This window comes from Zootoca vivipara, chromosome 13 (genome assembly GCF_963506605.1).
Source record: "Zootoca vivipara chromosome 13, rZooViv1.1, whole genome shotgun sequence".
Lineage (NCBI taxonomy): Eukaryota > Metazoa > Chordata > Lepidosauria > Squamata > Lacertidae > Zootoca > Zootoca vivipara.
The window spans coordinates 31887762-31905213 of NC_083288.1; the positions used below are offsets into that span (position 1 = coordinate 31887762).

The 17452-nt window shown below is 39.4% G+C and overlaps 1 protein-coding gene across 1 annotated transcript; it reads right to left on the reverse strand.

Moving 5' to 3' along the window:
* Positions 1-4216: 4216 nt before the first annotated feature.
* Positions 4217-8036, reverse strand: LOC118077505 (vomeronasal type-2 receptor 26-like). Its single transcript, XM_060281205.1, has 4 exons — positions 7446-8036; positions 6897-7124; positions 5394-5520; positions 4217-5118 (listed from the first exon to the last, which is right to left on the reverse strand). Exons 1-4 carry the CDS (start codon positions 8034-8036, stop codon positions 4217-4219), a joined length of 1848 nt encoding a protein of 615 aa, XP_060137188.1.
* Between the last annotated feature and the right edge of the window lie 9416 nt (positions 8037-17452).

Sequence of the window (17452 nt, forward strand, 5' to 3'; positions counted from 1 at the left end):
GCACCTTAAAGACTAACTAAGTTTTTATTTTGGTATGAGCTTTCGTGTGCATACAGTTGATAATGTTCTCTACAAACCCATAGGGGAGGAAGCAAACTCACTTTTGAACAACCCCAGCATCAAATATAAGAACATTTAGCACAATAAACACCCTCCCTGAACATATTCTCTGAAATTTAGCAGTGTACTTACATAGGGGCCTTTCTATGATATTTGCTATTTCATATAAACTGACATTAAAGTAATAGGGATGATTGTGTTTTGTAATAAAAAATAAAGCAAACAGCAAAGGCTGGCCTTGCAGCTATCCTTCTTAAATCAATGTCTTTTGAAGAGCTAACATGCCTTCAGTCTCTGTTGATTCTGCTCATCTTAAACAATAATAGATGGTTTGTTTGTTTGTTTGTTTAAAAGGAGCAAATGTTAAAGGTCCCAGCACAATAATTCAGACACCTATTTTTCTGGTTGTTTTATACTCCCCAAAGAAGCAAATTAGTTGGCTTCTGACTTCTGCTGCTTTGATGAGAATGACAGAGTGCCATAGTTGCCTGGACTTTTCAGTCATGGCAACAGAAATGTCATCTCATCCAGGAATAGTGGAAACAAGAGAAAATATTTGAACCAGGCACCTTAATAAAACATTGTCTAAATTTTGCATCATTCAGTTCAAGCAATTTGTGAGTAGTCCATCTTTCAGTTCTAGAACTGCAGCACACTTTGATCCACATTAAAGCTGCTGAAGATGGCAGAAGCTGAAATGTTTTGCTACGAAACATTCATATCTCTGTTTTTAAAGTGACTCTACTAAGTCACTCTTTAAAATCTCTCCAGGTGATATAGTTATTATTTAATTTGATACACTGAGAATCTCTTTACAAAGTCCAACATCTTTGGTTAAAGAAGAAATTTAGATTAACACGAAGTTAGTTCAAACAACTGATAATTGAGTGTTTATACTGTCTAACATCTAAGATACATTAATGTAACTGCAAGACACTTACCATAAGGGGAGGTATGTGAGATTATGTTGGATGCATAAAGGGGAGCCTTACAAATTTCAAGAAACTCACCTACATGTGAAAGAAATGTCCCATGTAGTGCATGTTTCTGAAGGCCAATTCACAATCTACTTTCTAAAATCCACATGCCATTATAATTTTTTAGATTTGTGAACTTTTAGTATGAACACCAGTTGGAGACAAGAGAATCCTCTCCAGTGTGAAAGAAGTAGGTAGAGTTAAACATTCTGGTATTTTTCAAATATAATAATATTTAATGCATCATTAAAAAGACCAGAAGTCTGGAAATGCATGAGAACAGGCAAAGAGTCTGAGAATAAGAGAAAAACTGAAATGACAAAGCCCTGTGTTTTCATTAATTTGTTAAATTTTGGGCCCTCTCCCCTTAAAGACTGTTCAAATATTATTAAGCCATCTATGGCATGAATAAATAAATAAATGCACAGGCATAATCCACCATGTGATTATTCAGAAGAAGCTCAATAGAAATGTACAGGATCATTTATTCAATGGAGCTTGTGGAGGGAAACTTATTAGTGGTTTATGATGAACAATAAAATGTAAAGGTAAGACAAGGTAATTAACAAGCTAGAAGTGTGAAATTGATCAAGTTCCACTTTCGTCACATTTTTCTTTAGATTTATTATAGATACACCATAAATCCGTATCGACACAAAGTCCTGAATTATGGTGTGTTTTCCATTTTAATGGCATGAGTATTTTACAGAATGGGAGAGAAAAAGAGAACAAAATTAATTTCTTACATTGATTCATCGATCAACATTGGTGTAGGCAGTTTCATGAAATTTAAGTCATCATAGTTTAAGAAGACCTGGGAAACAATCTCCCCGATGATGATATCAGCTGGCTGGTAAAATTCATGAGGAATGGGGAGGGGATCATCATATATATGGCAGTTAATGGAATGTGTCTTGCACAGACTGTGACACAGCAGTACAAGCAACAACAAGATCACAAGCATGATTCTGTTGATAATATTTTGCGCACAGATGTACATTCCCAGGTTAGTACCTACAACTCTATAATTGGCTATTATATGATTTCTTACAGTCTTCCTTGAATGGTGGCAGACAGTGGTGCTACACCCATTTACAGCTTGATATCTTAGGGTATGTGTACACCATTTTCCTCCTGATCTTATTTATAAAAATGGCTCTGTGTTCATCAGCACTCTTAACAGTGCATCTCTTCACTTCTCCCTCTATGAGTGAGTTAAAATATTCATATATATCTGTTCAGCTACAGGGATGGATGATTTCCCCCCAAAATTGGTGTGCAAAGAAGGCAAAAGTGTAACCCTGAAAATTATCCATGGATTCTCTGTGACATGTGAGTTTCGTTAAAGTGAGGCAGTAAATATCTGTGAAGCAGATATAGGCAAAGAGAGAGAATCAGGAAAGGACATCTATAGAGTAATCAGAGAAGAAAATGACAGAGCCTTGCCTATGCAGAGATCCATTGCTCAATCAATACAGGTTTATATATTGTTGTCAGATTCTGGTCATTGGTCTTGTTAATGAAACCTGTATAACCTCTGTTAAATACAAGGCAAACAAGTAATTCTGACAATGATAGGTGTGATTATAATCTCCCCAGTGTCTTGATGTTCCTTGAAGCTGCATCATAATTGAGCAAAGTATTATGAGACACACCCCTCCAAGTCTATTTTCTTCTTTGAGGGATAATATGTAGTCAGTTGCCAGGAGTTGCCAGGAGTTGTATAGTTCACACAACCAGTTCACTCATATTTGGTATAACTTGAAGATCTCACACAAGTTCATACAAACACATCCCTCACTTACAGGCTGTGGAATTTAAGGCTCCATGTTATCATGATAATGGAAATATCTCATTTAACAGATCACCCTGAATTCTTGTTTGCCCCATTTCTTGTTGTTAATACTATTATTATTTTGATAGTATTAAAAGTATTTATTTTTGCAGTGCTATTGATCTGCATGGCATAACTAAGAAAATAAAAGTACAAAGTACAAAAATGCACTAAAGCACTGTAATAGGCAAGATGTCAAGATCCCGCGTAATGATCATGGGTGAAAGGTAAGTCTACAGCAGGTTTAACTGATGGTGCTTCCCATAGGAGAGGGAGATGATTATTCCAAAGGATGGGACCACAGCAGGATTTTTTTTAAAAAAAACGGGTCACCAATGTCATGAACAGCTCACAAGTGGGAAAATATACATTATTTTTTGGCAAAAAAATGTATTCTGGACCAGATTTATTTATGTATTCTAGGAGAAAAAATAAGGGAGAGCCAAAGAAATAAAGTAAATAAATAAGTAAGTTTAGGGACCTAAACATACTGCTCCCCAATATTTTATTGAAGTTGGCCAATGATACTAGAGTCTAGTCAATGTCTATAAAAATATGGAGACCGAGAGACCATTGTTTTCTGTGTCCACCACCCTACAGTTCATTCATCATAATACAAAAACCAGAGTGCTATATTGGAGCCACAGCTAGACTTCTTGAGTACTCCATTTGAAACCCAAAGAGTTCCAAATTGCTTTGCACCTCCCAACTCAAAGAAAACCTTACTTTGGGAGGCCAAGACAGGGTAGCTAGTGGCAGCAATGGGTTCTTGAAAGATAGAAAACTGCTTTTAAAGTGAAAGCAATGTAAAGTATACTGAACCTGGATGAATCTTCAGGGATCATAAAAAAATCTAAAACCTTAGTGCAGGCACCCCCAAACTGCAGCCCTCCAGATGTTTTGACCTACAACTCCCATGATCCCTAGCTAATAGGACCAGTGGTCAGGGATGATGGGAATTGTAGTCCAAAACATATGGAGGGCCTGAGTTTGGGGATGCCTGCACTAGTGGAAAAACACAGCAGAACCACAATCCTAGCAGGGCTCTTTACTAAAAATTCAAGTGGACACTTCACATTTCAGAAGGAATTGATAGATGCAACCCTAACAAGGCCACAGAATGTGAAATAGTTTCAACTTTGGGAGAGTGATACAAAATTAAAAAGATTCAAGGCGTGCAGCCCATGTAGGGAAGGGTGGACCTGATTCAAGTCTATTCTGAAGAATTTGAGGAGATATAGTTTTTTAAGCTAGTACCCATCCTTGAAATCTCATGAGATCCCTTAGCATTAGCATTTTCAATGGAATATGTATAGGAGCACAAGGAAGAGATGGACACAAGCTTTCATTTTGCTTTCCGTATTAATTGTTCCCTGTTGTTCAGCTCAGGCCTCAGCACAATGATGTAGCATTTTGGAAAAAAGATGCAGCCCAGTAATGCAGCACTGGAACATAAGATGGAGAAGATCTCCACAGCCACCATGTATTTTCCTTTGGTGCTCAAGTAGGTTGGAACAAAGGATAACCAAACACTGCAAAACACCAACATGCTGAAAGTGATGAACTTGGCCTCATTGAAGCTGTCAGGCAACTTCCTGGCTAGGAAAGCCATAATGAAACTGAGAATGGCCAGGAAACCCATATAACCCAAGACACAGTAAAACATGGCAGTTGAACCCTCGTTACATTGAAGTATGATTTTCCCATCCAATGAGTGCATGTCTGTATCTGGGAATGGAGGGGAAATACTCAACCACAGACTGCAAACACCAGCTTGCAGGAAAGTGCAGGAAAGAACAATAGAATTTCCCACTCTTTTGCCAACCCATTTTCTCATCCTGGCACCTGGTTTGCTTGCCAAGAATGCCAGAACCACAGTGATGGTCTTTGCCAATACAGAGGAAAGAGCCAAAGAGAAGATGATGCCAAAAGCCGCTTGTTGGAAAAGGCATGTCACCTTTCCAGGCTGTCCAATGAAGAGAAAGGAGCAAAGAAAGCAAAGGATGAGGGAGGTCAGGAGGATGTAGGTGAGGGTCTGGTTGTTGGCTTTGACTATTGCAGTGTTGTTGTGTTTCATGAAAGTTCCAAGGACTAAAGTGGTGATGAAAGAGAAAGAAATAGCCATGATAACTAAGATGATCCCCAAGTCTTCTTTGTAGGAGAGGTAGCTTAGAACCCTTGGAATGCAGTGAGTTTGGTCCTCTTTGGGGTACTGGCTATCTGGACATTTGATGCAGGCATCCATGTCTTAAAGGAAAAATAAGAAGAGTGAATCATCTGTCTGTAAAAATCAATTCTAATCACTAAGCAGAATATATACTAAGCAGATTCTGAACACTAAGCAGAATACATGTGCTCTTAGTTCTCTTACAAGGCAGCCAAAGATTACTCAGCCTGCCTGGTAATAAAAGTGTTGCATATACTGTTCTAAAAATATTATATCAAAGCAATAAATAGACATTGTATAGATTTAAAAATATGTTAGGAGAATTGCTCAATATCTCTGTCATTATGTCTCCTACCCTTCTGGTGAGAAATCATCCCTTCTGGACATGGAACACAATCATAGCAGCAAAATTTCTCTCCCTCCTTCTTTTTTCTGCTGTAGCCAGGATAGCAATTGTCATTGCACACAGAAACTGGGAGCACCTGCATAGAACCAGGTAGGATTAGCAGCAGGAAGAATTGGGGTTTGGGCTATAGAATGGTGGGCCTCCAAATAGTGAGGCGAGCTTTAGATAATTTATTCATATCTCATCTTTTATTTATTACATGTTTATACTGCCCTTACTCCAAAGATTACAATAGAAAAAAACCAGTGGTGTAATGTGGTTTGCTGCCACGCGGGGTGGTTTATGTGCGTGTATCAGGCACGCAGGGAGCACAGACGGTGAACGGAACCTGGCATGCCAGCCCAGCCTCACTGCTGATGTCGTTGGAGTGATGCCAACCTTGAGTTGCTTTGTGAGACTGATCCCAGCCTCAGAAAGTGGATTGGGGCTGGCAGAACAGCCATGGCGTGAAAAGGACGCAAACCCATGCACCCTTTGATCCCAGCCTCGGCTGTGGCATCCTTCTCATGCCACCGTGTCAGCCCCAAGCCACTTTGCAGTGAATCATTCAGATCAGATCCCAGTCTTGCAATGTGACTCAGAGCTGACAGGGTGGCTTGAGGACCCAAATGCACGCCCCAGAAAAATGCACCCAGGGCAACACCCCGGCAGTCACCCCCTGCTACTCCCAATAAAAACACAGAAATACATACCACAATAATAAACAAAAGTGGTAAACACACACACACACAGAGAGAGAGAGAGAGAGAGAGAGAGAGAGAGAGAGAGAGAGAGAGAGAGAGAGAGAGAGAGTTTAAAAGGCCATAGATTGTTTATTTAGCCAAAGACATGGGATAAGAGGAATATTTTTGCCTGGTCCCTAAACATACATAACAAGGGCACCAGGTGAGCATCACTTGGGAGTGCATTCCATAAGTGGGAAGCCACCACAGAAAAGGCCTGTTCTCATTTTGCCACCCTCTAGATGTCTCATGGAGGAGAAGAAGGGCCTCAGATTATGATCACATGGTCTGGATTGGTTTATATGGGGAGAGGCATCCTTGACGTATTCTGGCCATGAGCCATTTAAGGCTTTATAGATCAAAAGACAACCACATGGATATCACGTTGCAATAATCTAACCTAAAGGTTACCAGAACACTGAAGGTGTTGCTATAACCTTGTGCTTCAAAAGGAAAACCATAAATAGTGGTGGTGTGTGAACCTTGGTTTGAGCTGCTTTCCCTCTTTGAGGAGTGGGTTTACCAAAGGCAAAAGGAGAGCTAGTTTAGGAAGAGTTTATGTGACTTAGATTCTGAAACATCAGAAATATGAGATTATGCAGGGAAAGTTCAAGTAGGTATCACTGTTCATTATTCATTCTTGACAATGTCACCAAGCATAATTCAGTATGTACTGGCCTAATGGGCAGTTTTTATCTTATATTCCTAATCATTTATCTCTATGACTCACCTGATTAAAGGTTTGGTGCCAGACAATTTGATCATCATGAATCATCAACTCTTTGCCTGGAAGTGTCTGAGGTTCTAGTCTGCCAACTTTCACTCTAATCACCGAGCCATTGGCAAACATCATCCAGTTTGTAACATCAAAACCTGAAACTAATTCTCCATTGTCATCAAAACGTATTGTTTCTCCAGCACTATTATTGAATATGATGCCCCTTAGAAAGTGATGGACCTAGATTGAAAGGAAATTTCAAGGAAAGGATACCTAGGAGTCCAAACTATTTCATTGACCATCACAAAAACCTGTCATACTTTATTAATTGGACATTATATATGGTGACTCTATATTTTTGGCTGATATTTTCCTTCATTTATCCCAATATCAAAATTCCCTATTTTGATATGATGCTAACCTTCATTCTCCAAATAGTTTTATCCAAATATAAAACAACAACCAGAACAGTGACAAATAACCAAACCAATGTTGATAGGATTGCTCTATGAAGACCTACAGTTCCTTTCAGCGCTTGATCATATATTGAGTTTTAATTACCTGCCATGGTTGCACATTCTGAAATAAGAATCTCTCATCTCGCAACAATCTTCTATGCTTCAATCTCAACCTGTATAGGTCATGCAAAGCATGTGCCACAGCATAGACAGCATTGTAGACACTGTAACTATGGCCAGCCATCTTCATTTCAAACAAAATACCAGGAATGCTCTCCAGCTTCTCCTCCCCAGTGCATGTTTCTGTTTCATCTTCCTCCTGCTTCTTTAATGAACAGCTGAATGTCTGTTCCCAGAAGTCCTGGATAAATCCATCTTCTTTCACCCTAAATGGGGTAACCCCCTCAATAAACCTTTGGAAACCTGGTGGCTGATTTGAGTGAGCAGTGAATGTTATGGAACCATGGAAGGTTTGCATATCCCATGTCTTTTGATAGGGCGTGGATGTGAAATCCCAGTGGGATGTAACAACCCACACTTTACCAAGAGGAGGCCATTCCATAATGGGTGTTAGAAACAAAAATATCCTTATAATCTGAAAGGATGGACGTTCTCCATATACAAATATTACATTGGTTTTTTTCTCCCAAAGAACTTCATATTTTCCCCATGGTTGTAATGCCAAGTCTACCATTTTATCTACATAATTCCATTTCGGTAGCCTTAATATGAAGGCATAACAGATGCCATTTTGGGAAAGCATAGGCACCATTGTATGCAAAAACCTGTCTCCCTTGTCATCTTCCACAGCAGCAACTCCAACCCATTTCCATCCAAAATACTGAAGTAATCTCACAACTCCCATTTGCTGGTGGGATTCAGCTGGGACCATTTGGAACAAAAATGGGTATACCATATTGGAACCTTGTGGTGGCAAAAATGATCCATAAGTTATCTGAAATTAAATGTTTAAAAATGGATTAATATTTATCAGAATCCCTGTGCTACACTAGGATTTTTACCTCATCTAGTTCAGATAATTCTGTGAATCCAGAATTAGGCCATTCTCAACTGATGACTCTCTACCTTATATTTCAAGCCTCTACGTGAGGGAGAGGCCTCTTTTCCAAGGTGAAAATTATTTAGCCCTTCGAATAAAACCTTATTTTTATAACCCTGGCCATCTTTCTTGACCCTTATTCATTTATTTGAATGAGATCTTCCTATGGATTCATTTGCATGTGAAGACCCCCTAACCCCCTCCAAAATAAATCACACAGGACACAAAATATTTGTTTAAGAATTTTTTGGCATTAATTTGGCCACAACTTTATTGATTACAGCATGTGAGTGGTTGCTTAGGCATTGGTTCGCACTACCTGAACATGCAAGGCAGGAACGGGACTGACAACTGGAACTTCCAGAGGTCAGTAAGGGAAAACATACTGGGGGAGCACAGGGGCGGATTTCCGCCTCTTAGTTCACCCCAGATGCTCCCAGGAACTCTGGCATAGCCCTACTCCTGAGAGGGGATTGTATACAGGAAATCGAGCCCCTGGATTCCTTTAACGGAATTCCCTAGCAGCAGCAGCAAAAAATGAGGGGCAGGCATAATCCTCTCCACCAAAGAATGAACCAATGCCTAACCGCCAGCCTTACAAAGTTGTGACGATTTGCCACACGGTAGGCAAAAACCAAATGGCACCAGCAAGTGGCAAAATTCCTACCGGGCCCCTGCTCCAAAAAACAGACAACCCCTAGACAGGCATAGCAAGGTCAAAAACACAACCTTAAATTATAGGGAGGGAGGGAGAAAGTACTTCACCTCGTGCAGCTCCTTAAAAAGCCCCCTAGTTGCCAATCAAGTATAATTCTTAGGTAATTTTCACATCAAATACTAGATTCAATTTCTGAATGCACATACTGTAGTGTGGTTGTGCAAAAGTTTTAATTTGCCTCTTCTTAAATTATTTTTGTTACTTTCAGGTCATCTTAAATGTTATTCCAGTCTCTTGACGTGTCAGTAATCCTATGATATCTCAGAATATCATAGGAAACTATTTGAGAAAAAAGTTAACATAAACTGGGTTCAAAACAAAGCCCTGAGCAAAACCTCTCTCAGTTTGATGAGGAGCAATTGTCAAGTTTGTGCAAATCACTCAGCCGAATCCTGGGGTATAAACCATATCAGGATGCCTTAAGCTGATTCACACTGCACACTGGGTGGGTCAGGGTGCCTACAGATTTCTATGAATGGAGTGGCCCTTCCAGAGTTACCCTGGAGTTACATGGCAAAATGGAATTTAAAAATAAAAAATAGAATCAGAAAAGCCAGACTGTCTCTCAAATGTTTCTGAAACAAACAAGAACAAACAGCAGAAATCTTACAAGAAAAATGCCAGGGTGTTGAGAGTGTGATGTATAGTAGAAGAGGAGCGGACCTTTCCTTTGGTCAACAGTACTATACCTTCTTCCAATCCACACCTAAACTCCAGGGTTTTGAGAGGCTGGCAGAGAAGAGTTGTGTTATAATGCTGCAGCTATTACTGACAAATCAATTGAATAGCTCCCTTGCTCCAATTCCAACCCTAGAAAATCTTACCCAACATCTCTTCAATGACAGTGCTTTTGTGAAGAGATAGTGACTTCTTTAAAAAAGTGCTTTCTTATTCTCTTGCTTAACTCCAATTAGTTATTTCCTTGAGAGAACAGTCAACTATAATTGCTGGTTTCTTTGGTGGTTAGATATGATTCCATTCAGTTTATGCCTTGCCTTGCCATATCAATCATTCCCATCCTGACTTTATTTAATAATGATAATAATAATGTGTGTGTGTGTTGTGGGTTGTCTTCTTTTCTTAGTTGTTAGACAGTGGTCTTTCTCTCTCATACACAAACAATTTGGGGTATCACTTTTCTACACAGCTGTATTGTTCTCGTGTCATATTTCTCTCTATGCTGTAACTTATAACTTGTAATAGGTGCTTTGTGGTGCTTTTTTCATAGCTAGTAGGTTTTTTTTTTTAAAAAAATCAATGCTTCCAGTTCTTGCCCTGCCAGCAATACACATTTATAAATTTTCCAATTCCTGCTGCTGCTCTGCCTGTCTACCTCACTGCTTTTTATTTCATAACTGCATTAAGGAAACACCTCTTAGTGACAACCTGCCATTCTTTGACTTGTTGTTGTTTAGTCATTTAGTCGTGTCCGACTCTTTGTGACCCCATGGACCAGAGCACGCCAGGCACTCCTGTCTTCCACTGCCTCCCACAGTTTGGTCAGACTCATGTTGGTAGCTTCAAGAACACTGTCCAACCATCTCATCCTCCGTCGCCCCCTTTTCCTTGTGCCCTCAATCTTACCCAACATCAGGGTCTTTTCCAGGGAGTCTTCTCTTCTCATGAGGTGGCCAAAGTATTGGAGCCTCAGCTTCACGATCTGTCCTTCCAGTGAGCACTCAGGGCTGATTTCCTTCAGAATGGATAGGTTTGATCTTCTTGCAGTTCATGGGACTCTAAAGAGTCTACTCCAGCACCATAATTCAAAAGCATCAAGTCTTCGGCGATCCAGCTCTCACTTCTATACATCACTACTGGGAAAACCATAGCTTTAACTATATGGACCTTTGTCGGCAAGGTGATGTCTCTGCTTTTTAAGATGCTGTCTAGGTTTGTCATTGCTTTTCTCCCAAGAAGCAGGAGTCTTTTAATTTTGTGACTGCTGTCAAGATCTGCAGTGATCATGGAACCCAAGAAAGTAGAATCTCTCACTGCCTCCATTTCTTCCCCTTCTATTTGCCAGGAGGTGATGGGACCAGTGGCCATGATCTTGGTTTTTTTGATGTTGAGCTTCAGACCATATTTTGCGCTCTCCTCTTTCACCCTCATTAAAAGGTTCTTTAATTCCTCCTCGCTTTCTGCCATCAAGGTTGTGTCATCTGCATATCTGAGGTTGTTGATATTTCTTCCAGGAATCTTAATTCCGGTTTGGGATTCATCTAGTCCAGCCTTTCGCATGATGAATTCTGCATATAAGTTAAATAAGCAGAGAGACAATATACAACCTTGTCGTACTCCTTTCCCAATTTTGAACCAATCAGTTGTTCCATATCCAGTTCTAACTGTAGCTTCTTGTCCCACATAGAGATTTCTCAGGAGACAGATGAGGTGATCAGGCACTCCCATTTCTTTAAGAACTTGCCATAGTTTGCTGTGGTCGACACAGTCAAATGCTTTTGCGTAATCAGTGAAGCAGAAGTAGATGATTTTCTGGAACACTCTAGCTCAGGCATCCCCAAACTGCGGCCCTCCAGATGTTTTGGCCTACAACTCCCATGATCCCTAGCTAACACGACCAGTGGTCAGGGATGATGGGAATTGTAGTCCAAAACATCTGGAGGGCCGAAGTTTGGGGGTGCCTGCTCTAGCTTTCTCCACAATCCAGCACATGTTTGCAATTTGGTCCCTGGTTCCTCTGCCCCTTTGAAATCCAGCTAGCATTTCTGTGAGTTCTTGGTCCACATACTGCTTAAGCCTACCATGTAGAATTTTAAGCATAACCTTGCTAGCATGTGAAATGAGCACAATTGTGTGGTAGTTGGAGCATTCTTTGGCAGTGCCCTTCTTTGGGATTGGGATGTAGACTGATCTTCTCCAATCCCTGGCCAATGCTGAGTTTTCCAAACTTGCTGGCATATTGAGTGTAGCACCTTAACAGCATCATCTTTTAAAAATTTAAATAATTCAGCTGGAATATCATCACTTCCACTGGCCTTGTTATTAGCAGTGCTTTCTTTGACTTAGGCGTATGGAAAATAGAGTTCCAGAGATTCTTCAGATGATTCATTCCTTTAAAAAACTTCATGAAATATGAAGATGTTAACTGTAAAAAATTCTTTACATGAAAAAGCTAAATTTAAAGACAGTTAGAATAAACAAAACCACCCCTTGAGATACCTGTCTTAAGTTTGCCCAGAATCAGATTTTGTTGTTGTTGGGGGCATTCACAGCCCTAGTGAAAGAGCAATCCTTCAGTAAAGTTTCCAGTTAGGAATGAATGATTCTATCTTCTAGTATTATTAAGCATGCATTTAACCAGTTTGCCTAGCAAAACAGTATGAAGATTTTGGTCAAATGCTTTCTAAATTTCAAGATCTGATGCTACTATTCTGAAATCTCCATTCCCTCAAGCCCCCAGCTTACCTGTGGAGTCTTCTGGATTGTTGAAATGGCAGCTATATTGACAGAGGTCTCAGAGAAACATCCTCCAATGATAGCTATCAGATTGTTCTGGCTGTGACACCTGAAGTTGGGGACAAGCTTCTGTTGTGTTGAAAGGAGGCTCAGAGTGGCCTTATAGGTCATTCTTGCTGTCATGTAGCTATTGAGGATGTGGAAACCCAGAGAGATATTTGGCAAGATTGTGGGATTCTCATTTATTTCTTTGACAGAAAATACCAAGGCCAGGATGTGCTGGTAGTTCTTAGGCACTGAACTGTAATGAGAATGACAAATGTTTAATAAAGCAACTACAATAACAAAAAATAATTTGTACTCTTCATTCATTCATTCATTCATTCATTCATGGGCTTCCAAGATTGAGGCAAACCTTAGGACCATAAATTACAATAGACTGAAGAAGAACTGACACCTGAAAGTGATATTTCTTGCATGGAAAACTAAGGAGTCTAACTGTTTTGAGATCACTCTAAAGCTTAATAAAACATTTGCTATGAAACATTCATATTTCTCTATTGTTGTGCACTCTAATATATTTGTGAGAATTTTTCTTTAATCTCTCCCAAGTGACATTTCTAATGTTCAGCTCAATATACTGATTGTCTCTTTAACAAGCCAACAGCTTTGATGAAAGAAGCAATATAGAATATCATTTAGTCACTTCAAGCAACCAATAAAGAATCATTTATATTATCTGAAATCTGAGATATATTGATATAATATATCCCTGTTTAGGGAAGCTTTTAATCTTTAAGAAATTAGTGTATTTTAATATTTATGTTGGAAGCCGCCCAGAGTGGTTGGGGAACCCCAGCCAGATGGGCGGGGTATAAATAATAAATTATTATTATTATTATAACTGAAGGGCACTTAGCATAAGGAGAGGAACTGGGAGATTATATTGGAATCTTACAATATAATCTTACAGAGTAAATCTTACCATTTTTTACAAATTCACAATACACCAAAAATCTTACTGAAGTGCATGATTCCTTTAGGTCAAGTCACAAGCTACTTTCTAAAATCCACATATCCCTATGATATTTTATTTGTGCAGCATAAATTTTTAAAGTTTGAAAGCAAAATTTGCTCCCTCTTTACTGTGCTGTCCATTTGAACAATATGTAGCCATTTTTGCTAGGAAAACTGTAGGCGTGGCATTAATAGGAAGAATGTATGTCTCAAATAGAATAATAGAAAATAAATGGTTAAATAAATCTGAAGTGTGGAAGAACATGAGAGAAGGCAGTGATGGAGACAACTATGGGAACAAAGTGAGGGGAAAACAAAAGTGGCAAATTCCTCTGTAAGGGGGACTCCCTACAGGGAGCCAATCCCCATCATTCTAACGTCCACCTCATCAAGTACAGAGAGCTCCAGTGGTTCTGAAGCAGCCAGAGGGGGAGGAGGAGTCTCGGAGAGGGAGAGAAATCAGAGGGAAGGACAATGGGAAAGCTCAGAGGCAGAGGGAGGCAGGCAGATGCTTGCAGAGCCAGGGAACCGACTGCTGAGGGAGGAAACTGAAAGGGCATCACTCCTTCTGGCGCCAGAAATGAGGAGAGCACCACAACGCAGGTCAAGGGGGCAGCGTTTTGGGGTGCCCAAACTACTTTGCTGGCGTAGGAACAGATGTATGCCATTGCCGGATTCTGATTCGGGATGAGAGGTCATGTTTTTTAGCTGTCTCTACACTTTAAATAATTAGCACAATAAATGTCTTGAAATACAAACTGGACTCAAGCGGAGTTACTCTAGAGTAGCCATGACGACCCTCTGACATCCTTTTTTTCCATTAATAAAGATATTATCTTTTGAAAACCTCTTATTTTTTATATTAACCCATGCATATATAAATATAAGAAGTAAATAGGTAAGGAAAACCGTGACCATAATCCACCATGTAGTTATTCAGCAAAAGCCCAATAGAAATGCATAGGTTCCATTCATTCCTTGGCAGCTGTGAAAGAAAATAGTGATTCCTATCCAGCAACAACTTAAAAAAAACATGGTAAAAGGTAAGGCAAAGAATGGTTACCAAGAAGGAAGTTTGATCAAATTCCATTATCCTCATACCAGTATATAAATTCTTATTGATGCACATTGTTATACTATGATATGCTTTCCATTTTAATGGTCCAAGCATTTTACAGAATGAAAGAGAGAGAACAAAATTAATGCCTTACAGAGGTTCATCGAACAACATCTGGGCAGGCAGTTCTGTGAAATGGAGGTTATCGTAGTTGAAGAGGACCTGGGAAACCATCTCCCCAATGATGAGGTCACCTGGCTGGTAAAATTTATGAGGAATAGGGAGAGGATCATCATATATGCTACAGTTTATAGAATGTGTCTTGCACACAGTGTGACACAGCAGTACAAGGAGCAGCACCACTATAAGCATTGCCCTGCTGAAAAAACTTTGCATCCAAATGTCGATTCCCATGTTTACATCTATAACACGGTATTATAGCTATTATCAGTTTCCCTGCAGGTTTCCTTGAATTGTGGCAGATATTTCCTAAGATGCAAACACCACTATTTCCTCGGCTTATATTCTTCTGTGTTCCTCAGTGTTCCTGAAGTGTGTATTTTATTTACTGCCTCACATTTCCCTCTGTGGGTGAGTAATTTCAAATCTCCATATATACTTGTTCAACTAAACATATCAATGCTATTTTCTTAATGTGCAAAAGAAAAATTGTGGAAACCTGAAAATTCCCAGTGCATTTGTCCACACGAATGTGAGTTTTATTACAGTGAGGCTTTGATACAGGAGCTGTTCATAGGAATGTATCTAATCCGCACCAAATTCATGAGTTGTAACCAGTAAATATCCCAGAAGTGAATGATTTAATGGGCAAAGTACTCACAGTATACATTTGGTGGTTAAAATAGTGTCAGAATAATGTGGTGGGAAACATACCCTAACATGCACAGTATATAATCCTAAAAGAAGATGACAGAGCCCTGCCTAAGCCTATATCCAGTGCTCATTTACACAAGGGTTTTATACCTTTTTCATATTCAGGTTGTTGCTAATGACATTTGTATATCCATTACATAAAAGGCTGGAAGCCAGTAATTTTGACAATTATAGGTGTGGCGAGCATTTCCCCAGAGGACTGATGTCTTTTGAAGTTGAATCATAGAAGGTGCAAAAAATGCATACTATTATTAACCTTTCCACAGATGATATAGTTCTCATGTTATCAAAGCTGGAATGGCCAATACCTTAAATTCTGAAATAATTGAATAATTCTGGCAAAGGGCCAGGCCTAAACATCAATGAAACCAAATCTGAACTTATGTACCGTATATGTACCGTCTTTGTTACCACAGTCTCAAGCTTTCAAACAAAGCATTGCGGGTTTTTTAATCTGTCGTCAAAAGATGAAATACAGTGGTACCTCTGGTTACGAACGCTTTGGGTTACGAACTCTGCTAACCCTGAAGTAGCTGCTCCTGGTTGCGAACGTTGTCCCAGGATGCGAACGGAAATTGTGCACACAGTGGAAGGCCCCATTGGGGAAAGCACGCCTCAGGATAAGAATAGTTTCAGCTTAAGAACAGACCTTCGGAATGAATAAAGTTTGTAACCAGAGGTACCACTTTACCTGGGAATATTCATGACAATAAAACTTTCACCCTTTAAGGAAAGCTAATTTTGAGTGCTTGCTATCACAAGTTAGGCAGGAATTGAAATCCTGGGAGGGTCTAAATATTTCTTGCTTGGACCGCATTGCAGCTGGGAAGATTTCGCTCTTCCCCAAGTTCCTCATCTATTTCAGGTCCTGTCAATAACTATAATGCCTAAACAACTCAAAGCTTGGCGGAAAGCATGGTACTCTAGAGAATGGACAATAGTCCTGGCTGAAAAACTGATGTTCCAGATTGTGTGACCAAAGGGAATTCTTACCCCCATCTTTTCTACAATGTGTGTCAACTGTTTTGGGATTTTATGAGCTAAAAAGATTTTTTTTGAGTGAACTGTAAGAATTTGATTTGGTATTTTTAAGCAGTGTGGTTGATGCATTGTGCATTATGTTGTTTTATGTGTGATGTGAATAAGAATAATACTAAAACTTTTTTTATAAAAAAACACACAAAGTGATTCCAAGAAAGGCAAGGAGGCAAGGATAGCATAGCACCAGAGAAGAAGGTGATGGAACTGAACATTGTAACAAGGGGCTAACATAAAAAACGTTAGTATTGATTTTTTAAAGAACTATACTACTTAATATGCGGTGCTTAATATGGTGCTATTCAACTGCTAGGCAGTGACTGCAAACCAGCACATCTCTACCTGTAGGGCAGATGTTCATGACTTGGTCAAATTGTCCTTATACTTCACAGCAGTATTCTCTTTCCTTCAAACTGCCTTTGCATATTCCAAATTGTCCTACATATTTTGTCAGTGTTTGAAAAAAAGGGAAAATGTTCTGACCTCCTTTGCCTCTTTTGCCTGGTCCTAGTTGGCACAAAGAGTTCTTGAGAAAGAGTACTTTACAGAATGCTGCTTTTATTCTTAAAAAAGTCTTCAATAGCTTTATACATACCAAACACAACCAGCTATATATACAGGCATATGCTGGTGAAAGGTTACATGAATCATGCAGGCTTTGCCGATTCATTGTAGGCTGCTGACTCAGTTCCTTTTGTATTAAAGAAACAGCGGCTAATTTTAAGCCGTGACATGTTTATCAGAAGATATAAACTTTTTATGAGCCACTATAACACATTTAGTTTTAGAACGTCCAGCTGCAAAAGTGAGCAATTAAATACTGTTTGTAGATATATTTTTTAAATGTTCCAACTTTGTAGGCGTAACTTGGAGCAAATACCTGGCACAATTTTAAATGAAGATGGCCCCCTT